At 40.6% G+C, this 23,932-nt stretch overlaps 1 protein-coding gene and 1 long non-coding RNA gene across 2 annotated transcripts in view; one reads left to right on the top strand and one right to left on the bottom strand.

Moving 5' to 3' along the window:
* Nucleotides 1-23,932, top strand: part of lama3 (laminin subunit alpha 3) — a 52,673-nt gene that overhangs the window by 4,285 nt on the left and 24,456 nt on the right. Inside the window, exons 3-28 of the mRNA XM_022768706.1 lie at nt 6,004-6,121; nt 7,498-7,616; nt 7,720-7,890; nt 8,634-8,734; nt 9,796-9,911; nt 10,652-10,770; nt 11,295-11,385; nt 12,626-12,757; nt 14,862-14,912; nt 15,026-15,073; nt 16,209-16,343; nt 16,862-16,996; nt 17,415-17,549; nt 17,788-17,840; nt 18,372-18,471; nt 19,278-19,330; nt 19,480-19,585; nt 20,214-20,313; nt 20,435-20,591; nt 21,235-21,373; nt 21,585-21,727; nt 21,879-21,982; nt 22,278-22,434; nt 22,787-22,950; nt 23,089-23,197; nt 23,297-23,394. Coding sequence (XP_022624427.1) covers nt 6,004-6,121; nt 7,498-7,616; nt 7,720-7,890; nt 8,634-8,734; nt 9,796-9,911; nt 10,652-10,770; nt 11,295-11,385; nt 12,626-12,757; nt 14,862-14,912; nt 15,026-15,073; nt 16,209-16,343; nt 16,862-16,996; nt 17,415-17,549; nt 17,788-17,840; nt 18,372-18,471; nt 19,278-19,330; nt 19,480-19,585; nt 20,214-20,313; nt 20,435-20,591; nt 21,235-21,373; nt 21,585-21,727; nt 21,879-21,982; nt 22,278-22,434; nt 22,787-22,950; nt 23,089-23,197; nt 23,297-23,394 — 2,954 coding nt within the window. The remainder of the gene's footprint in view (nt 1-6,003; nt 6,122-7,497; nt 7,617-7,719; nt 7,891-8,633; nt 8,735-9,795; nt 9,912-10,651; nt 10,771-11,294; nt 11,386-12,625; nt 12,758-14,861; nt 14,913-15,025; nt 15,074-16,208; nt 16,344-16,861; nt 16,997-17,414; nt 17,550-17,787; nt 17,841-18,371; nt 18,472-19,277; nt 19,331-19,479; nt 19,586-20,213; nt 20,314-20,434; nt 20,592-21,234; nt 21,374-21,584; nt 21,728-21,878; nt 21,983-22,277; nt 22,435-22,786; nt 22,951-23,088; nt 23,198-23,296; nt 23,395-23,932) is intronic.
* On the bottom strand, nt 1,441-4,171 carry LOC111238967. Its single transcript, XR_002665839.1, has 3 exons — nt 4,041-4,171; nt 2,434-2,540; nt 1,441-2,032 (listed from the first exon to the last, which is right to left on the bottom strand). It is a non-coding gene; the product is annotated as an uncharacterized LOC111238967 (long non-coding RNA).

The raw sequence follows: 23,932 nt of genomic DNA, 5'->3' as shown, positions 1-23,932 counted from the left end.
TGAAAAATGTGATTCTGCACTTTTAATTCTAAAGTTGGAAGACAGAAATGATCTGGTTCAGGTTAGCGTGGTGGCTTTGGCTCTGCTCACAGTTTTGCAATCGTCGACAGACAAAGCTTCGAAGAACTCAATTTTAGAGACATTCCCCTGGAACCTAATCCCCTCTCTCAGGGGTCCACCTCCCACCGAAGTTGGTTTGAATGTTTTATTTGCAGCCGTTGGCCCCTTTTGTGTTAGAATCCTTCTAGGCGGCATTGTGTGACATCCTTTCTGTGCTCTCACACTCTCACAAAGGTTTAGTTCTTTTTAAGCCTTGCTGAAAGTGACCTGGTCCTCTCTTTTCACTGGTTAAATGGATGGAAGTGGAGAGGTAGTGTAATTTGGTGGTGAGAAAATACTCAAACAGAAAACACACACACACAAACACACATGTCTCGACTGAAAATATTCAACTTTCCCCTGACATCAACCCTCTCACTGAATGGACATTCAGACACAACCAAACGAGATGTTTGCATGCATGCGTGGATGATGTTGTGGGTACAGATTCAGTGTGCATGGTGGTACTTTATCCTTCTAAATCATGCAGCAGGTGGCTAATGAATATGTAGAGCATATAATCCCAATTGAGGTATGATGTGATTTGAATATGTAATGCAAAAAAAAAACATATGCTTGGTAATAAAGATTTGCTCATTCAGTGCAGATGGCACAGTCTGACCCTAGAGACAAAACTGGCTGTTAGACATGTCCCTATTGCTGTGGTGACGATGGAGGTGATGTAAGTGGCTGTCTTTAGCTGGGCTGCCTGAGGCGCCAGGCCAACCCAGCAGATATTTACTACTCCACTAACAGCTACCTCATGCTAGTTAGCAGTAGCTCTGTGGCTTGGCGAGTGCATCATGTCCTCCTAAATCTGGAGCTCCAGTGTGGAAAAGCTTGTGGGGGTTAATGTGGGATCTGTTCACCTTTTCAAGGCCATTGTCATAAATTCATACATGGAAATGTTAATTAGTGGTCACAGGTTTACTGACGCAGGCACTGATGCAATGGGATGTGTTAGAGAGCAGGAGTTTTCCTTGACCCATTTGGTAGGGCTGTTTCATGAATAGTAGCACATCAATCAGCCTACTTTCATCTGAGGTCTAGTAAATATGGGAACAAACACTGCCTCGGTTCAATATTGCAATATTACAATAATTTATATTGTAATAGATTATTGCCGTTCTTGCATCATTGTTTTGTACTCACATTTCAATGTTATCTTTGTCCTGCAGTCAATTTTAATGAAGATTTATAATTTAATTGAGAGACAGTATTACACCCAAACCCTAAAAAATAACAATTGTAAAATACAATAATTCTCACTTGGTTATCAATTCCAAGGCTTCATTTAGGTAATAATAAACCCAAATGTACTCATTTAAAAATGTTCAAATTTTATTTGCCAATTTGAACTTTCAGTTTCTTTGAAATGGTTTAATATTGACATTTCATAAAGAGGCAAACATATAGTCAATGCAGAAAATTCTCGAGCAGCTGCACCTCAGGCTTTTACAATGAGAACATTGCTAACAAGTAGTAACTTGCATATACTCTATGTTTTCTGGTACAACTACAATTCTCTTGTGACTTTTAGCCAACTGTTCTTTGTTACCATATAACTAATTCTGTCATGGAGACAGAGGAAAATACAACAGACTGCCCCTCTCCCCTTCCACCACCCACCTGTTGCACACAGACAAGCAGTTGTACATTGCATTGTTACAAACTGGAGGGCAACTGTTCCACCCCACTGAGCTGCAGCGTGCCTTGTCTGGCAGGGCTGATCCACTCCAACAGAAGGTGATGCCTCCTCTCCTTTGAATTGCGTTCTTCTGATCTCACATCAGACTCTCAGGAGCTCACTCAGATGGCCTTTATCTGTCAGGACTCTGATCTCACTGTAGATGTTGTCCTCTTGGTTCTGCATTGCTCTTTGGTTAGAATTTGGGATAAGGATGTTCTGTGATCTTTGCTGACTTCTTTTTTTCTGAAAATGTAAGAGATATGATTATATGATATGATATGATTAGATATCCGATTAGTTATGTACTCACACATCTCAACCTCTCATGGTAGCATACAGTACCTGCTATTAGAGCAATACAATAAATTAGAATATTAAAAGTGTAGATTAAGAAATAAAGGACCATAAAGGAAATTGTTGCAGACAGTATGATTTATGATTGAGAAGGCTGTGAGAAATTCCTAACCAGTTCACTTTACAATACACTTCATTTAATCAACACAAAGAGATTATAATTGAAGAGATCCACGTGGCAGGCACGGCAATGAGAGTAACTGGCAAAGGGTCACGCAATCAGCTCTTTTTTTTTTTCCAGAACTTAGATTTTTCTCTGAGGGTGAAACACTGCTCCATGGCTCCATTACCTGAAGTGCAGGCATGTGTGAAGTTAGAGAGTTGGACTTCTGTGTGTAGAGGCAGCAGTGCTCCTGCTGCAGTTCACACTTATGGGCGCATATTTATCATGGTTGAGCTGTCACACACAAACTGGGAATTAACTGTCAGGGGTCAATAATCCAAACTAGATAATATACACATGAACACACTTTGGGCATGAAGTGTCAGCAGATTTACGAATGATGTGACTGTGTTTGTCAAAATAAATTTACATGTTGCTACAAGTGTATTGAGAAAGGTAAAAATGTTAATATGTTGCTGTTAAAATGGTGTTTGGTCATGAGGGACAGCGTTGGCTCTGTTGCCTTGTTGTGTTAATTAGAAGGTTAGAGGAGATCTGATACTTTATACCTTGTATATGTGACACTATTGTAGGGCACCAAGGTCAGGAATTTGCGAAGGGGGTAGAAGGCAAAGAGGGTATGTGTCAAACAGTCCATACCTGTCACAGCTCAACCCCTGACCTTTTTGACACCCACCCACAGTCTCCTACACTAAACCTCCTGGCATGACACCCTTGTCTAAACCCTGAGGCTGCAGATGCAGGGAGGGGCAGATGGCTCCGCTCAGGTGTTATTGCAAATGTTTTGCCACAAGCTTGTCAATCTGTTTCATGTCTTTCTACGCCACTGGAATCCTCTGCTGGTGTGCTTAGCATGCCATCACGATATTTCATGCTCCTTCCAAACAATACGTAGGTGCTGGACATATTTCAAGAGTGTGTGTTTAGACTGGCAGGCCTGAAATTAAGCAAAGCCGTGCCAGGACAGGCCTTTTCTTCCAAGATCGTGCTGTCTGTTTCTTACTGGGTTTGTTTCCGGAGGATTCACTCAGTGACTGGCATCAACTCAGTATTAGATACCACAGTGAATGACATCACCACATTCAGCCAAGATCAGAATTTTTGACTAAAGTTGGGAGAGCAGTGTTTCCCCTTTGTTTCAGCAGTGGTGCTGTTGTGCGTGCATAAGCGAGCTTGGTACCCATATTTATATATGTGTCATGGATACATGCAGATGGTGCAACAATATCGCAAAACTACGTTACAATTATTATAGGAAGTGTTATTCATTTTCGCCTTGTCATGTGTTAGTTTTCCAGAAACTTTTGACAGTTGAAGGACGTATTGTAGCCCCAGTCAGTTGCACAAAGTGTAGAAAAAGCAAGTTGTGGTAGTTACATTTTGTTTTGAATAATTATGAACCATGTGAAATTTCAGCAGCAGTGCTGACGAGGTGTGCACTTCTCATTTTCCATGGGAGTCAGAGTAAATAAGAAGTGATTGTGTATTTCAGTGTTTTATGATTATGATTTTTTCATCAGTATATTTGTATTGGTGATGTCCATTAAAGTTAGCATCAGATACTTTTGCCAGATTCTTAGTTGTATGAGCACCAGTAATAATATACTCATTATTATAGTATGTTGATAACCAGCACTAGTCACCTTTTCACTTGGTGCTCACATACAACTTACTGTATACAAAAACATGCAGCTTCCTCAGGTAATAGTGCAATAGTATTATCTTTCACATTTGACAAGAAGCGCACAAACACAAATTTTATGTCGGACTGACCTAGGATCAGAGAAACTGTCTTGTAGTTACCATCTTTATCCGTATCCATGACAAGTGGCGGAGAAGATTTTCACTGCTGTGTGTTGCTGTCAGTGACAGGTTCTTGAAAGTGGTGGCATGCTCTGCTTTGAGGGCATTAGGAGGGAAGGGGAATGTGGCGCTATGTTTGGAATCTGAGATGGGTTGGCATGCCAGCCAGCACGTCTCTAGCCACCCCTACCCTTTTTACCCCCCCCCCGCGCCTGCTTCCCTTCCCCTGGCCCTCTCTTAACGTCATCACAACCCATGTGAACTAAACTTCCCCCCGGTCCTCAGCAGAGCCAGCATATTGATAGTAAGCAGCTCCCCAGCAAAATCCTTGCTTCTGTTTTTAGCAGGACAACATCCCACGTCTTGTTTGTGTGTGCCGTTAATCTTTTTTTGTTCTTTGAGCATCCTGTTCCGTTTGGGTGGATTTGCTCTCTGATTAATTTCAAGACACACCCCATTCAGAGTTGAGGTCAGGAGGAGGCGTTCTAAGCTATTTTATTTACTTACACACTGACTGTTTTCTCAATGGCAACAGTGATTAAAAGACAGTCAGACTATTCCTGATTTGCAACCTAATGATTTTCTGTTTGTTAAAAGGGATTGTTGACAGTTTTCAGAGAACAAGGCCAGACAGTTCCCCAGCTGACCTCTGAACTCTCTCACAATCCATCAACCCAATAACTACTTGAACTTGAGGCGATTTCTTCTCAGTGATGGGGGGGGCAATCCATCAAGATAATTGTGATCCTTCTTGACACAGTCCATGACTCCACAGCAGAGCCTTTACCGTTTGTTACTTTGCTTTGATATGGTAGCATAGTTCCCTGCCTCATGTAAAGAGAGACAGAAACCTGAATGTTTCAAATGCCCGTGGGGGTTTTCATCAAGCTGCTGAGGGATGCTAGACGAGTGTGGGCCTGCCTTCATCCCATCCTTCTGAAAGAGAAGACAGACTATAGAAATGTTATTTAAATAGCACACAATAATTAAGGTACAGTTTCCATTCAACAGTTCAATCCTGAGGGCAGGTATCACAAGTTTAGCAAATATGCCCACAGTACTCTGTTTTTGAAACATGTTAAGTGTTGCTTTTGGATCCATGCCAGCACTGAAATTGCACAAAGATAAACTATATTCCAGCCTCATAAACACAAGACAGGGTGTGGTGGTCAGGTGTAGGTGAGGTATTTTGTTGACACTGTATGTGTCACATGCAGGTTGGTATCTCAGGGTTTAAATTCCAAGCCACGCCAATCCAAGCCGGACCATGACAAAGAGATCTTTGACTGTCGCAAATTACCTTTCTATTGTTCAACTTCCAATCAGGCTGAAGTCACCTGCTTTTATGGCTTGATGAAGATGTTGATGAACTGCAAAGAAAATGGGCTACTCTGAGCGCCATGAGTCTGAAAGAAAGATCAGTGTTCAATCATTGCATCATTTTCTGCCCTTGTATGGCCTCTATATTCTGATGGAAGGTGGAGATAGAGAGTTCAGAGAACAGATGTGGCTCATGTGGGCTTAGCTGATGTCTTTTCACTAAGCTGGCTGCACCTGCACCACTTTTATTGCTGACAAATGTTGGTGAATTGTTTGTACTTTGCTGTATGGCCACACAGATACTGCTGAAGTTAAGCTGCAATAATAGAAAAGCTCAAAACAGGAAGCCTTGATCTTGATTTAGTGCAATGACTAAATCCCCATTTAAATCATTAGTTCTGTTATGATCATTTGCAGTCATACATCCATGCTGATTTTGTGCCTGGGCTTTTACAAGAAAGGAAATAAGAGTATTGTCTGAGTTGCCGGCCAAGATTGGGGCCTTACTTGAGAGAGCAAGTAGAGCACAGGAAACTACAAAACATTTTGCCAAAATCCGTTCAGAGCTGTGACTGCCTGTTGTTTAGCCTGCTCTTTGTGTTCTGCTTTTTAGCTCTTCCATGTGGCATACATCCTCATCAAGTTTGCTAATTCACCTCGTCCTGACCTGTGGGTGCTAGAGCGCTCTGTGGACAACGGGAGAACCTTCACCCCCTGGCAGTATTTTGCACGTAAGTTCCCATGTGGTATTTTTTATTTAGCAAGGCTTTAGTTTTTATTGTATTCTAAAAACAAAGCTTCTTTATTTCTTGTGCTATGAATCAAATGTTTAAATGTTATATGACTGAATAACCCACTGGAATTGTTGGTCAAATTATGGGCAAGTGCCTTACACATATAACCTGCCAGCCCTCCAGATGTTAGGGATTTGAAAGCAAATCCGATAAATCAGGAATGTATGTTTGTATTTTAGTACAAAATTCAAATCTGTAAAAATTTCTTGTAAATAAATGTTTGCTATTCTCATTTGTTAACTGTAAAAGACAATAGTGATTTAGCCCCCCCCCCCCGCTGATGGAAGCTTACTCTTCAGATACAACAGTGGTATGTTTGGAATAAACAGAAAGAGACTGGTTTTAGATTTCTACGAAATGTAGTTCAAAAACACAACAGCAGCAACTACACGTTACCAAAATCCCGTATGTAGTGATGAGCAGTTTTTAATTCATAATTAGACGCTTTTGTTGAAATCATCACATGACATTTACAATAAGCCTTTTTCATGGCCGACAGTCTGACTGCCTGCACAGGTGTAACTAATAACGTTAACGATGGCTCAGATCCCTTTATGTGTCAGAAATTCAGAATGTGCAGAACCAGAGCCCTGGAACTGGCACAGCTAAATGGAATGCAGCCATTATTATTGTTATTAATTACACCTGTGCCTTTCCTGCTATGACAAGTCGAAATGTCTGCTGTGAAAAAAGGCCCATTGCGAAGATCTGCTACACTAATCAACCTGCTTAAAACAGTTGAGACAGTAAGTATGTGTGTGTATATGTGTTTTTGGGACCTTTTCTGGTAGAAACACCAAATTTGTTGGGACCAATAGCTCTGACTAATCAGTTTTACAATCTCAGAGCTTCTCCTTTTCAGCACAGACTTAACTTCTTAAACAATTCTCTTGATTCATTCACTAGGTTCTAGGTTTTCCTTTTTGAAGGGTTTGTTTCCTCATCAACAAATAACTTAATAATGGAGTTCCAATACTTTCACATCACCCCTGGTCCAATAAATAGAAACACAATAAGAACCTTCTTAAATGCAAATAATATATTCTCACATTCAAATTCACATTTATCTATTTATATTATTTATTTATGGTTAATGAATACAAGACATTTTGGCAGCTTACTCTTAAATATCAGATGCCAGAGCTCCACACACACACTTGAACACAACAGTTGTCAGTGCTTAATCAACTAGGTATTGGTGTATATGTAATATAAATTGGGGACAGAAAGTAACTTTTACAGAAGTCATTCATTTTACTTAAAAATGAATGGAGCTGGGGTGAGAGATTTTTTTTTTTGTTGTTTTTTGGCAGATTCAAAGCACGAGTGTATTGAAAGGTTTGGAAAGCAGCCCAATGCTCGGATATTAAACGATGATGACCAGCTCTGCACCACAGATTACTCACGGATTGTGCCTTTGGAGAATGGAGAAGTAAAATATCACATCAAATGATTTAAAAAACTAAACAAAAATTGGTACCTTTTTAATAGATACAAAAAAAGCATTTAAATGAAACGAATGCTATTTTATCCAGATTGTGGTGTCTCTGGTTAACGGTCGGCCGGGGTCCAAAAACTTCACCTACTCACCAGTGCTGCGAGATTTCACAAAGGCCACCAACATCCGCCTACACTTCCTCCGCACCAGTACCCTGCTGGGACACCTCATCTCCAAGGCCCAGAGAGACCCCACCGTCACACGCAGGGTAAGACAATTAATATACAACCTCACAAAAATGTGTCATGCCGGCAGACTCTTATTTCCCATTTGGGCAAGCCAAATTTACAGCTCTCTGCCATCTACCTTCCAGCTTCCTTTTTGCTGACACAAACACTGGCCTACTCTCTTGCTCACACATTCATCCTTGTCGAGGCCTAGTGCCAGATCTGTCTGTCCAGTCATCATGGTAATTCCTTTGACAGAGATTGCCAAGACTGGTTTGGACAGCTCCCATAGGATGCAGGTGCAGAATATGGCACCTCTCCTTAAAGCAGGAAAATATGTTAATAAAAACCAGCAGTGTCAGAGTGATGAAGCTAAAGCCTATGTTAATGTTCGAGTAGTGGCTTAAGATATCCTGTATCATAGCTTTAGTGAAACTGCTCTCTCTTGCAGACTTAATTCCAGAAATGTGTCCTCAGGATTCACGTCAGAAGCAGCTCTTTAATGCCCTTTTTTAAAATGCTGAGAATAAATCAGTGATGTGATTTCAGCTACTGATTCTTATCTTATCCTTTTTTATAATGCACTGATTCACCTCATGCAGTTAACCTCAGCTCATAGGTCATAGGAAAGTTTGTACTTGTCAACATGCATGACTCACTTCTGCTGCCAAGCAAAAGCCAGACATTCGTTCTGGTGTGGATGATGTTGCTGAGCTGCTGATAACACTGTTGTTATTTTAAAAGGGTGTGGTGATGATAACGTTTTCTTTTTTTTTGTTTACAGTATTACTATAGTATCAAAGACATCAGCATCGGTGGACGCTGTGTTTGTCATGGGCATGCACAGGTGTGTGGTGGGGGGCGTAACTCAGGCAATCCAAACAGGTAAGACATGCTGTTCATCTTTAACAGCTTAGTTATTGTCGCTTTGGGCTTCTCTCTTGATATCAGAATTTGTATGACTTAAAATGCAAAACCAGTTTCTTTTGAGCATTTCAAAAATTAACTTTGTAGTATGACTTCAGCCAGTAAATCAATTTAACTTGTTTATTCATTAACAGAGCTGAAGTCTTCCTGCACAATGGGCTCCAGTGTGTATAGCAGTGTAGTGAGATGAGACAAAGACCACACAGATGCTACCAAATCTAGTGATTTGAGTGATAGTGAGTCGTTTCTGGGGAATCACAATTACCTCATATGTTTTTACATTGACATCACCATTGTAAAAGGCAGCAGATTACACTGATCACTGACTGTGATATTGTTAATAGTTGGTAAAATGTCAATATAAGAGATAAAATGATGCAGTGAACCAACAGGACAATGTAGGATTCATGTCTCAAAGCTGCTTTAACCAATATTTTTATATTATGATTAAGTCAAATGTGTAAAATTTTGAAAGCTGTTGCTTGGAGTGACAAACTCTTACAGAATTACCACCCGACTCTACAGTTTCCCTCAGCTTTACGGGACGTTTTAACGTGTTTCAAGTCATTGTTTTGGTTTTACGGCCCCAAACTTTTTTGATTCTATCTCACCACTTTCATCAGCATAGTTTCCATACATGGCAAGAAGTTGATTTCAGCAGAAAAGCACTGATACACTACTTGTCCAGCACCAAATGGTAGACAGATAAAGTTAGCACTAGCTAACTAGCAGCTAAAGAGCTAAAAGTAGAGTACATGTTGGATTACATTCAGCAGGTTGACTTGACTTTAAATTAATGCTGATGTTGCACTGTGTCTGCTGGTTGGGAAATTAGGCAGCTGTTTGCTATTATGTTCACCATAATGGCATTCTAAGGTGATAATATATCAATGATGTTTACAGCTTGCAGCCCCTAAGTGGTTAAAAAAAATCAATGCACATTTAAAGAAAGTTCTGGGATTTTGTGCTACTAATATGCAAATTAGAATCTGAGCATCTGTCTCATCTCCTGCCTTTAGACTCCAGTGTGAGTGCCAACACAACACCTGCGGTGAGTCATGTGACCGCTGCTGCCCAGGCTTTAACCAGAAACCATGGCGTGCTGCGACTGTCAGTAGCCCGAATGAGTGTCAGCGTAAGTGTACATGTTCAATCTTTAATTAGATTTTGGTCAACAAAACCACACTCTGCTTTTTCCCAATGCTGCTGGCTCTTTGATTTATAACCCCTCCTCCCAGAATGGACTGAAGTGTCCTCTTGCCTCTGATATTTAAACCCTGTTGTGGATGCCCTGATATGGTATTGTGGAGAGCCTCAGTGTAGAGTTGAGAAGACATTCCTCATATGGTATGTTTGATGAACAGCACAGTGAACAACTAGCTCCAGGATAACTGCTTTTTGTCTGCTTAGCCAGCTAGTCAGTCGGCTAGCCAAGCCCGCAACAGTCTACCATATAGTCCCCCCATGCCAGCTTATTGGCGAGCCATCCACTCAGCCAACAGACCCTGTGTCAGCTGGAATCTAATTGCTTTGGACTGCTGACAGATTTTGCCTTCATGAAGAACGTATGACCTTGTAGCAGCCACAAAAGCAGAGAGAAAGATGAAGAAGAAATGCACCCTAAACATTCATAAACATTAATGAGACACTGGGGTGGTATACAGGAAGAGGATGTGCTGTCTTGTTTAGTTTGGATTTTATAGTTTCTCTTAATACTTTACAACCAGACTTATAACTCTTTTCGGAGAATGAGTAGCTTAAGGTGCTTAAATACAGACAGGGAAGTCAGGGGTAATTTCCTGAGGCATATAGAATAATTGTGTGTGTGTGTGTGTGTGTGTGGTTGTGTGTGTGCGTGGGGGGTTTCCTCCTCAGCCTGCCAGTGTTTCTCCCATGCTTTTGACTGTTATTACGACCCAGAGGTGGAAAAGAGGGGAGCAAGTTTAGACACCTTCCGCAGGTACGACGGAGGGGGAGTGTGCATCAACTGCCAGGTATGAAATGCATATCAAGTCTAAACTGATTCCTGTGTGTGTACGTGTGTGTTTGTAGGGGTGGAGCGGGTACAAAAAATGAGGACAAAATCCATATTGCCTTATAGAGTTCTCTATGGAGCATTGCATACTGCACCATTTACACTGCAGCTTGTACAAATGGGTTTGTGAGGCCAAAACAAACTTCCTTTTTCAATTTACCCACTTTCCTTTTACCAATCCCAGAAATGAATGTTGCATCATTTTGTTTTGTCAAAATAAAGTTGTGTTGAGTATTATGTTAAGTCTTTTATTGAATGTGATACAGATGCAGACAGTATATCCAAATGTTGTGTCCTGAAAAATACAGGTTACACGAAATATGCAAATAAATAGATGTGCACCAAGAAACTAGAGATTCTACTGAAGAGTGAAAAGAAGTTTCTTGTAATCCTCAACTTGTGTTTTCTCTTCGGCACCTATGTTCACCATACCCAGTGTTGTATGAAAGATGGCTCACGCATTATTTTTGTTTTCTTCTTTAGCACAACACTGCGGGAGTGAACTGTGAGCGATGCATTGAAGGCTTCTACAGACCCTATGGAATACCTCCTGAGTCTCCCAGTGGATGCATACGTGAGTCACTTCCTCACTCACTTCGTCAGTCACTGTTTGTCAACTGTAACACTGAAATGCCCATTTTTTAAGTTTTTAAAAAAAATTTTGAGGTTTTTTTTTTTTCTTGAAAGAAGTTTGCTTGGTGAAGATCTGAGTGTTGCTGGACTACACAGACCCTGAACTATGGCTGCCTTATGTCTATTTTATCTTTGTTATTTTTACTTTTGGGGGAGTGGGGGGGGTAGGTATGGATTAAAATGGTTGTTGTGATTTGCGTGCGAGGGATGCGATCTGTTTTCTCTTGAGAAATGGAAGAGGAAATATGACCAATCCACAGTACAAAGACCTGTGTGAGATGTTGAATAGATGTTGCTACGGTAATCTACATCAACATGAAATGCTATGTAAACATAGAACAAAAATTGCACATTCAGATAACATGCAGAGTTTCCTCTGTTTCCTCTGCTGTCTTAAAAAAATTACACACAAGCATATTATGCTAATTTACGTATTGATGTTGAAACTTGGTGTCTGTCAAATTTCTAGGAGACAGCACCAGGTAGCTTGGTAACTAAAAGGTATTTGACCTACAGTATGTATGACTAACAAACAAAGCCAAAACATTGTTCAGTTCAAAGAGACGCATCAGCGTCTTGTTTGAGACGGACACAAATGGCACCATTGCACAACCACTGGCACCACAGCACGTATTATTGCTAAACTGGGCTCTGCTGGTGTTTACATTACTTTAATGGTCCATAGCTGTTCCTCGCCATATAAATAGCTGCCAGTTGTGTTTGGACATTAGAAAGTAGTGGAACTGAACAGGTTGCCCTGAGTGCTTTGCAAAGTAACCCTTAGAATCCACAAACTCATTTAACTGAGCTTAACAGCGGAAGGTGTTCATTTGGGCAAAAGTCAGAGTCAGTAAGGCTTCAGTAATTATTTGCTTTTGAGCTCTTTCATTTTGAGATGATAGATGGTTGAAAGCTTTGTGTACTTCTTACTGAGATTTTATGTTATGTACAGTAAATGTCTGATGCCTTATAATCAGTAATTCTGTGCTCTGTTGATGTGTATACATGTGCATGTTAGTCTACACTGATGTACCTGTTAATATGTGGTCATATTTGTATATTTTTATATATATGTATGTATGTATGTGTATGTGTATATATATATATTATATATGTATGTGTGTTTTTTGTTGTTGTTGTTTTTGTTTTTCTATTTCATAAAAACATGTGATCCTCACCAGCCTGCAGGTGTGATCAAAGGACTACAGCCGGCTGTGAAATGGGATCTGGAAAGTGTATCTGCAAGCCACAATTAGCTGGAGAAAACTGTGACCGCTGTGCTGACGGATATTATTACTACCCTCAGTGCATTCGTAAGTTTGGTTTTAGTTAAATCCTTCAAAGTCTGGATAGGAATTTTACTTAAAGGGTTTCTGATAAATAGAGGGGCAGTTGGGAATCATAGGAGTGAATGTGCTAGAGATGTAATTCTGTAAGTCATATGGCATGAATCACATCTTTGATAGCTACAAATAAAGGCAGTGTGAAAAAGGAGGGTGACGTTAGTCTTAACCTTGAACTTTTGAATCTTGGATAAAAGAGAAAACTTTATTTGTTAACATTATGTGTTTGTGTGTGGGAGCTCAGAGTGTGAAGGTATAGTGGGTCAGGAGAAACTGAACCTACCCTTTGATGGGTGGAATCAGTTTCATATTCAATTTTTTAGCCTTTCATGTTTCAGTCTGTCAGTTTCCCCTTGAGGGGGCTTTTCTTTGGACAAAGCCTATTTGAAACAGGTATGCCTTTATGCCTTTAATGCTGCTCGGCTAGCAGAAGGTTGCATGCACATGCTACAGTATTGACAACCGTTACTGCACATTCCATATGCCATACCTCTATCTAAACAAACAGGCACAGATATTAGACACACAAAGAGAGTTTCCCCATATCTCATTCTGATCTGACTCAGGAAGCTGCAAGGGCATAGAGACAAGCCACCCAGTCTACCATCTTTCATCAATTTGAGTTATTTTTGTTTTTTCTTCCAGTGTTTTTTCTGGCTTTGACTAACATAAGCCTTTCAAAGGTCTTTGCGTGAACTTGCTACAGCGTCCTACTTCTGTGATCCTGAACTCTGAATGAACATTTAACTGACATTCACTGTTTGTTTTCTTTCCTGTTTTTACTGTAAAACACTGATTGACTTGTACTATATTCTAAAACTTTAATATTAGTTTTGTACAGTCATTATACATATAAAAAGCAACAGGCCTGTAATCTGCCCCAGGTGTACTGATTCTCATGTCATATAAAATTGAAATTAGTTGCGCACTGATCCAGACTTGGCTCTTTATTAGCAATAGATTTACTACAAGAACTTAATAAAACTGGGTCTCTCTGACAAACTAGTCTAAACATGTTGACACAGTCATTAAGAGGCTGTCTGGGTTTCAGGAGATGCTTCTCTGCTGTTTTGAGTTGCTGTATGAATTTTCTGCAACTTGTCGTGTGTTAGCATTTAAAGCGAGGCTTTGTTACTTTTGCTGTAAACGACCACTATGGCCACAATTGCTGAATGAGCAATGTCTGTTACACAACAATGCAGGTTGTTAACATGAACACTAGCCTCTTCCAGCTACTGTTCGTACTAGCTGCAGGCTAGCTATAAAAACCTGTGAGTGTACAAACCCCAACGCAGATTAAAGGAATAATTTGACATTTTGGGAAATGTGCTTATTCACTTTCTTCCCAAAAGTTAGATGAGAAGAGATTGATGCCACTTTTAATTATGGTTTGTAAAAATGTAACTGGAGCCAATAGCTTAGCTTAGCATAAAGACTGGAAACATGGTGAAACAGTTAGCCTCTCTCGACCAAAGCCACCAAAATCCGCCTACTTGCATCTCTGCAGCTAATTAATAAAACTGTTAAATTTTATTTGTTCAATCTGTACAAAATGTAAGTGTAAAGACAAAGTTTTGTGCCAGACTTTTTTTTTGACTGGGAGCAGTAATTTCCTGGAGTCTCTTCTTCTTTCTTGGCAGCTGCTCCTGGCCAAGAAATAGTTTGGCACGTAACCCCCATAAAACCACTTTTACACTTTCATTTTTACCTGGAGAAACTGTAGTTTTTACAAACTGTAGTTTTCACACTTCATTTTTTGTTTAGATTAAACAAACAAGATGTAACAAGTTAATTAGTGAGCACTAGAGGTGCTGTAAGGACTTTTGTTACAGAGCCACACAATATTTTCCTCTCCCTTGTCTTTATGCTAACTAAGCTAACTTGCTGCTGGCTCCAGCTGTGTTTTGAATAACACCTTAATAATGTTTGCCTCAAATCGCATTGGGGTCTGTTGAGTGTTTTTTGCTTTTCATGTTAATTTTAACTTTTGATATAAATAAAGACTTCCGGTTTTACTTGATCACAGTTTCTCATCAGTGGAGGTCTGAACTTTTTACCTTTTCTTTGCAATCAGGATATCCCATATACCCAGTGACCACCAAATCCCCTGCAGGTCCTATTGTGGGTAAGTTCAGTAAAAAAGAATTTGTAGTGCCTCATAACACAGTTTAGCTTGACAAGCATTTTTAAGCAATCATTAAATATGCTGTTTTTCCTTTTTTCTTTTTCTCTGTGTAGAGCCCACCTCCTGCCCTCCAGGCTATTTCGGCTCACCCACCTGTCAGCGTGAGTGTGATTAGACCTGATATGTTGTGCTACTATAGGGGTGTTTACATGGCTATGCCGTGTTAACTACTTTTATTACTTCTTTTCATTTGCATTTCCTCTATCCAAAAATTGTTGATCCTCACCTGCGTCACATTTCCTTACAAGCAGCCCAGGTTGTTGAGAAAGAACATTTAAGGCACAGCTGAGTCTGACTGGGTTTTCTGTAGAGTTAAACGATAAGAACATGTGGTGGAGGTCAGTCAAGAAAGTGCTTAATGTATATATAGTATAATGCTTAATGACTTGACCTATATCTAGGTTGGGTTATGTTTGTAGGCTTTATGAAAACAGAACTGGCAGGATATTATGGTTAGGTTTATGGGATGGTTGAAATACTGGTATAATATATTGCCAGAGCAAATGTTCTGCTCAGTGACAGCAGATCTCTTGCAGTTGTTGAGCATAACAGTCCGATGGTCTTGAATTTTGATGTCCATCAGTGGGGATTTAAGTTCAAGTGGTCTCTTTCTTCTCATGATAGCATTAGTCAGTTGGGACTGCTCAGTGAGAGCTAACCAGTCTATTATTAGTTATGATTTCCCTATTAAATTCCCTTTTCTGGTTTCCAAACAAGCTGGGAAACTCATTATTAGTAATATGGCATTTCTATTAAAATGAAGACCTTTAGCTCTTGACTGTCTTAACATTTGTCAGAGAATGTAAGTTTTCTATCTAAGCAATCTAAACTTGTCTGTTCATCTTTCATCCTGTGAGCTGACTGAGAAGGAATTTCATTAGCAGCCTTTGAAAAGCTGATTTTAATGTTTGGAAGCTGCTTAGGGACAAAGAAAACTGGCAGTCTCTCTGGTGGCTGTCTTGTATTAGTGCCAAGTCTATTCACATACCAATACCAGGCGAGGCTTGGCAAGACGTGGGCACCAGTGTAGCTTTACCACACTCTGTGCCACAATATGAGAGTAGTTCAACTGTTGCAAATGTTTGTCATTCCCTGTTGTTCAGCTGGACCAAAGAAAGCGCTCAGTCTCATTTATAAGAATTCAGGATTCAACAGGATCACTGAATTTATTAGTTAGGAATGATTTTTTTTTACTTTTATTGTTAAAATAAACATTTCTCATGTGTTTGTGCACAGAGTGTATATGTGACTACAGAGGGACAGTGCATGGGGTGTGCGATGCTTTAGGGCGCTGCCTGTGCCGTCAGGGTGTGGAGGGGGCGAGATGTGACCGCTGTCAACTTGGATACCACTCCTTCCCAAACTGCCAGGGTGAGAAAGAATCACCATACCACTTAAATTTCACCCCCCACAGTCTGTACAAACACAACCTCATCAGTGTTACTTGTCAAGAGTGATTATGAAACATGAAGAGCTAACCACAAGCTGTAATAGTGTAGACTTGTTTCCACATGGCAGTGTAGCTAGTATTCATATTTTGGACTAACTGTGGAAATTACACTAGTACACTTCAAGCAGTGCAATATTATGTTCATTTTTAAGTCTGAGTCTAAGTTCACTAAAACCTCAGCGCTTTAAAATGATCTACCTGAGAAGCCCAAACCAACAGAATATATATTATCCTATGATCAGGTTATGGAATTTTACCATGAATTATGTATAATGGTGTTATAAGATTATGTCTTTTTTTAAACTATTTTACATAGATTTTTTAGGAAACTTTCAGTGCTGTAATAATAAAATGAACTGTTTGGATTTCTGTGAGTAATGAGTGTCTAACCATGCAAAATAGCAAAACATCAGCTAACATGCTTCTTGTCTTCCTCTAGCGTGTCTCTGTCAAGGGGCTGGTGCGGCTGACAGTGTCTGCAGTCCAAGTGGTCAGTGTATTTGCCTGCCCAACTATGAGGGCCAGGAGTGTGACGAATGTGCACCAGGCTACTATGGATACCCAGACTGTGCTGGTGAGTGAGGTCTCATCGCTCTACCTCACCAGTGTAATTAGATAGATAAACCAACTGGGTGCATGTGACGTGACCTCTGCTGATCTGAGCGCTGGTGGAAAAAATGTTGATGCTGGTTTCACTGGACTTAATGTGGCCTCTTCTCATGACTCTGTGGCGCAAACATTCTCATTCTCCCACAGTATCCCGTAAAACGTCATCCGTCGTCATCCACATTGATTCAGTTAATGTAATCTGCATGACACAACATTTCACAGAGAGCTGAGACACGAGATATATATGTACTTCTTCCCTCTGTGGGAATTATATTCCCAAGAATAGACAAAAAGACAACTGGGAATCACAGAGGGAAAAAAACAGTATTCATTTTTAAACTCATGCATTTTAAGTTCTTAGTCAACTTGTTTCCTGTCCCCAGCCTGCCGATGTTCACCTGAAGGCTCGCATGGCAACACGTGCAACCCATTGTCGGGTCAGTGCCTGTGTTTGCCAGGGGTGGTGGGCCAGCAATGTGACCGCTGTGCCTCTGGACTCAGGTTCCCTCAGTGCTCAGGTAACCACGCTGGACAATCATGCTCATAAATGCAGTCATTTTTGGAGTGAGGCAGAAGCAGCACCTATCATTTAAACAAATAATATTTAATGTGGCAGTGCTATTTGGAAGGGTTATGTAGTGTCCTCTTTGAAGTTTTTAAAGTTGTTTCATGTGTTGTAAAATATTTGCGCTATATTTACAGAAACTAACCATTTAACTGACTGATTTACACGTTTTTTTTATTTTGTCCTTCCAGCCTCCGTTAGTCAGTGTAATGTAGCAGGAACTGAGGTCACCAATCCTCAAACGGTATGACACTCTCCATAAAATTTAATTCACACTTTAATCACAGCCCAACCTTGATCAAGTTTTTCTTAGCCTTTGTAACAGAAGTGGTTATAGTCTAAATCCAGCACTTGCCATTTGGGTGTGGATTCACATGGACTAAAAGCCCAATAACTGATAACACAGCTGTGCAGTCAAAACTTCAACCAGCAGATTTGTAAAAGGAAGTGTTTTTCCCCTAAAATGTAGATGTAATTAAAAAAAGGAAGAGAGACTTCCTTCCATTTTGAAGGGGAAGAAAAAAACAACAACATGAAGTGATTCTCAGTTAATTCAGTGTTTCTGGAAGGTCATTTTCTTCCTCTTATTTTCATATGTTCAAAAGAAAGACAGAATAGTGGCCAATTTCCAGTGATTCAGAAAGCTTGCACTGTTGTACAATACGCAGACGCTTGCAACTGATTTCAATCTATCTGATAGTAAACAAACATAACTTTGCTTTCAACAGTAGCTGCCAGTCTCAACAATCCTTAACTTCCTTATCTGTTGTTTCAGGGCTCGTGCCACTGTCTACAAAACGTAGAGGGAACACTATGCAACAGGTGTAAACCTCTCTACTGGAATCTGGCAACAAACAACCCTCGTGGGTGTTTAGGTAAGTGACTTAATTTTGTAAAAGGTGTTAGAAAATAAGGTGTAGAAGTGGTAGTACTGATCACTGACTCCATTTTTTCTCACTGTATTAAATCACCAGTAGCAATCTGACAAGGTACTGATATGGGTCTTGGCCCCTCTTACCTAGAGGATATGTCAACATACCCCTGTCAACAAGGCCGGATCTGCCTTCTCGTCCCTCACAGGGGAGCTGAGGAATAACACGTTAATACAGGCAAATTCCTGTTAACTGCTTTCAGCGTGGTGCTGCAAGTGACATGAGATTCATACTGTGACAGACCAGTAACGAGTATCTCGTGGCACATTAAAGACATACAATACCTTTTGGACTTTGTCTTTTTTCTACCCACACAACAATAACCAAAAAAAGAATCCACTGGAAATACTTATTATTATCCAGCCAGTGAGGGCACAGTTACAGGCTTTGTCTAGATACCTGTCTAATGTTACAGTTATGCTCTCTAGCAAGAATGTTATCACTACCACGCTGCCTGAAGACACAAGGAGAGGGGGGAAAAAAGAGCTTTTAATATCCTAAGAATGTTTCTGGTTGACTGTGGCCGGACATTAAGGGGACGTTTTTTTGGCTGGGATGAAAGCAAGTCGTGGCAGTAAACCTCCTCTGGACCTTTGATGTGCAGATCTCTGAAGATTGGAGGGTTTTGTGCTGTTGTGTTTCACCCATGAAAGTGACAAAATCCTGTAATCAGAGTCTATTCACTGTAGATCCCCCTTTACATTTTCATAACCTTTCCCCTCTCTCTCTGTCTCTCTCTCTCATGCCAGAGTGTCGGTGTGATTTGAAAGGGACTCTGAGCGGTGTCGGAGAGTGTGAACAGGTGAGTATTTCAGTATTACCTCCGGTGACTTATGCACATGTATTATTCACAGTGTATTATGTTAAAGTGCAGTAACAGAGTGCTTTGCTGTGCTTTCCTTTGCTCAGTTTTCTAAAATTGAATTTTCTCCTGATTATCCGTTTGTCTAGAAAAGTGGACAATGTCACTGTAAGCCTAATGCATGTGGACATTCCTGTGACACCTGTAAGGACGGATACTTCATGCTGCATAAAAAGAATTATTTTGGTTGTCAGGGTAAGAAATCCTACTTGACCAAATTTCAAAGATCACATCTCATTTAGGTATACTATGTACTGTTTACTATGTTACTATAGCATATGATAACATGAGAAAGCTGCAAGTTAACTCACACATATTAAGAGCGAACTTTAATGAATAAACATGCTGGTTGTTATCTTCAAGACTCAACAGAGTCCTTTAATCATGTTATTTTTAAAGAGCACCGTAACACCAGCTGAAAATCTTGTTTTTTCAGAACTATAGTGGTTTAAGTTCTCACCTCACAGAATCAATGTAGAAGTGTGTGTTAGTACGCCATGATGTCACTGTGGGACGTGGTTGTAGCTGCAACAGAGTGCACTTCTGATCACACCCAACCACACAACTTCACCCATGATGCTGAATATTGTCAGAGGTGCAACACACTTTCAGTGAGAGGCAAAGCTTTTCAGCCTGGTATTAAGTTACTCTTTTAAGCCCCTGAAAACATTGTTTCAAATCCTAGTTATTCCTCTATAACATTAAATATCAGCAGTTTTGCTAAATCCTGACTCGTGCATGGAAGTATGTGGCAATAAGAAGTTTCATCCTTACACCATTAAATGAATAAATTATATAATAATAATTCTACTCTGCCTGATAGATTGTCAGTGTGATGTAGGCGGTGCCATTGGCATGGCGTGTGATGAGATGTCGGGACAGTGTCAGTGTCGGAAGAATATAGTTGGCCGTGAATGCACTGAGTAAGATATGACTTTAATTCATTCTGATTCCTGATACACATTTTTTTCTCTTTTGCAAATCGACGCAGTTATGATTACCACAGGATGTGGTTTTGATTTAAATGTTCCTGTACCCTGTTAGGCCAGCACCAAACTACTACTTTCCTTCTTTGCACCAACTGAAGTTTGAGGTTGAGGATGGCACCACACCAAATGCCAGACCGGTACGCTTCGGTTATAACCCTCAAGAGTTTCCAGATTTCAGCTGGAGAGGTTATGCTATTATGTCCCCTGCACAGGTTGGTACATATTCACATCAGTGCCTTGATGTATTGGATATGTTGATGTGGTTATTGTAATAAATAACATTATTGCGGGGAAAAGTCTATTTTCAGGGAGTATCTATCTGCCACTTCAATAACCTTATAGCTTCCTTTTTCAACGTTTTTCAATCTATTCTGAAACCACTGTGATTCTTTTGCTTTTACCGCTGCACTGATATTCCTGCTTAAAAAACACAAGCCTCTCTTATATCAGGGCTGATGTGGGAATGTGGACACCAGCTTTCCTAGAACTAACACTATCTCTCTTTAGCCGGAGGTGATCTTAACGCTTACCCTTGGCTCTCCTGGCCCTTTCCATATTGTAATGCGCTACGCCACCCCCCCAAAAAAGGGGAGAAAACGAATGAGAGCAAGGATCTTGGTGGTGGACGAAGCTGGCTTTCAGTCTTGCTGTGACTGTAAGTGAAGGGCCTGCCTTCCTTTTGGATGTATTTTCCTCTCTTCACCCTGCTTGCTGTCTGTTGATTAACCTGCTCTCTGTGTTTAACGTCTCTGCCCACCAGACATGATTCCTAACCTTTCTGTTAACATTATACCGTCATCGTCTACTCAAACCTGTGCCATCGCGGTCAGCTGTGTGTCACTCTTGTCCCCGCAGAGTGAAATCAGAGTAACAGTGCATGTTGACCCAAAAGAAGGGACGCAGCACTTATTCCGTGTGGTTCTGCGGTTCATTAACCCCAGCAGCACCAGTCTGACTGGTAGCATCAAGGCTACCAAAAGCAGAGGCTCTGCAGGTAAGGCTGCCTCAGACCCTGAATCAGCTTTTACATTTCACCATCAAAGAGTCAAATCTAACCCACCATTAAAGAACTTAAATCGTCTCCTTCATGACAGTAATATGTAAGTTGGTGCATGACATTATTATGCTGATAATATCCCATCCAGCATAGGTATTTTCTGTTAGTGTGTAACATTACACGTGACATTTCTGCTTGTCTTTGCCAGGGTCAGATCAGAGTAAGGAAGTCATATTCCCTGCGAGTCGCTCCCCGTCCTTCCTCACTGTCCCAGGGGAGGGCTTCGCTGAGCCCTTTGCTTTGACTCCTGGGAAATGGATTATTCATATAAGGGCAGAGGGGGTGCTACTGGTGAGTCCATCAAGGAAGACAATGATGTCTAGAAGTTACCTTGTAAAAAGTGTAACATTGCACTTCATTCAGTCCTCAGTTCATTTTTTCATTGGAGAAAAATATCAAATGTACAATAGACTGCGTACTCATTGCCACTCTCACTTCCTAGGACTATTTAGTGCTCCTGCCCCGGGATTACTATGAGGCTCCTCTGCTGCAGGAAAAGATCACCCAGCCCTGCACATACCTACCCACCGCAAACAGGAACACAAAGTAATTCCTAAAAGATTTTGTTCAACACTTTTGAGGTCTGGCTCTATTTCATACATAGAAATAGGTAGGTTTTGTTTTCACAGCCAGATTTTTTAAATAGAGTCTACAATGGTCTACATGAGCTGACAGTTTCCAAAAGGGGTCGCCATCAAAAATAAAATCTAAATATTCCTTGATGAGCAATATTTCATGAACATGTTTGTTTTTTTTCCACATCAGCTAAAACAGATTGATAGTGTAATAATCTCTTATTGTCCTTACTGAATCCAGCTATGCCTGTGTGACTCTGTCTCAGCTGTCTATTGTATAAGCATGTGGCCATGGATGGCTTCAGCTCTGCACTGGGCTCACAGGGAAGACTCTCCAGCCGCAGCGGGCGCAGAAGGAGGCAGGCGCGTGTGCGGCGTCTCACCCCAGATCACCCGGAGATGGCTGCTGTCAATGGCAGACAGGTGGGAAGCCATGACCCCAAACATCTGCAATGTAGAGATTTACTCAAACTACTGGTTTCAGTTTTGTAGACACTGCCTTAACAGTATAAATAGGTTGAACACTAAGCTATAAAACAGTTGGACAAGTTCCTATCTGCTGTTTTAAAGCCCAGAATAAAAGCAGGTGATTGCATTTTTCCATCAGGATTCCCGGACTGTGGAACTACCTGCCCTGTTAGCCAAGGCTAAATCTGTGTCATCTTTTAAGTCAGATCTCGAACTTGAGCTTTTGACCTTTTGTCATATTGGAATTCATTTTTATTCTCTTAAAACTGCTGCCTTTCAATGTTACGTTCTGTCATGTGTCCATCAGTCTCAGCTTCAGCTCATTCTGCGTGTGCCTCGCTCTGGCCCATACGCCCTTGTCCTGGAGTACGCCAGCGAGGTGGATGCTGTCCAGAATGTCAACATACTCATCAGTGGCCAGCTAGAAGGCCAGATCCCGGCCAGGGCTAATATTTACAGCTGCGCCTACAGGTAAGTCCTGTATTTGTTGCTCCAGCCTCCAAAAGAATGTTTGTATTTTATTGTTTTTGTCTTTACAGTGTGTAAAAATTAAGGAAATCGTTGTAGAATATGTATGTTTGTAGCTGTAGTGTCTTATAACTCCTGCAGCTTTTTGTGCCGGAGTGTGGCGGTGGACAGCAGTAATCAAGTGGCAGTGTTACAGCTCACTCATAAAACAGAACTTCTCCTGCAAACTTCCACAACCTCATTCCTGCTGGTGAGAGAAATGTTTCCACAAAAGATTTATTATATGTTATGAATTAGATGCCAGCATGGAATCAAGTAAACAATTAAATAAACATGTTTCTTTTGGTAGTACAAAGTGTATGCGGTGCCAGCAGAGGAGTTCTCCATTGAGTATGTGGACCCCAAGGTGCTTTGTGTCTCCACTCATGGCCGCTTCACTGAAGACAGGTAGGTCGCCTTGAATAAACCCCAAGGCATGTTTTTGGTCACACACAGACTTTTACAACATCAATGGAAGTTACAATTTAGGGATAATGCTACAACACTAGTCATTTGTATTGTGTTGTTGTTTGGGAGAGTGGAGACACACATCTGTTTTCCAGGTGTAACTACATGCATTCCTGCAGCTGGGCAAGGTCATTTACCTGAGGCTAAACTTAGGGTCAAACTCTCTCTTTCCCTCCCTCACACACTAATTTTACTCTCACTCTGAACCTAATGACCAGGTTAGATGTTACAGTTACACGTGTGTTTACAGCTCACAGTGCAGCCCTGTCATTTAATATGTAATTCACTCTAAATAGGGCAGGAAAGGGCCTCGCAAATGGCCAGAATACGTCAACAAAGAAAATATGCTGGAATTGACTTGAAAGGAAAAAGTAAATATTAAAGATGTTGTACAGCAGAAAGTAAAAGTAGGAATCAGTAATTCCATGTGAATAAAAGAACATCTCTGTGTACTGATTTAGTTTCTAAATCTGAAAAA

Source organism: Seriola dumerili, unplaced genomic scaffold (assembly GCF_002260705.1).
Source record: "Seriola dumerili isolate Sdu_G_001 unplaced genomic scaffold, Sdu_1.0 BDQW01001821.1, whole genome shotgun sequence".
Taxonomy (NCBI): Eukaryota; Metazoa; Chordata; class Actinopteri; order Carangiformes; family Carangidae; genus Seriola; species Seriola dumerili.
This window is presented reverse-complemented; position numbering and strand designations above follow the sequence as displayed.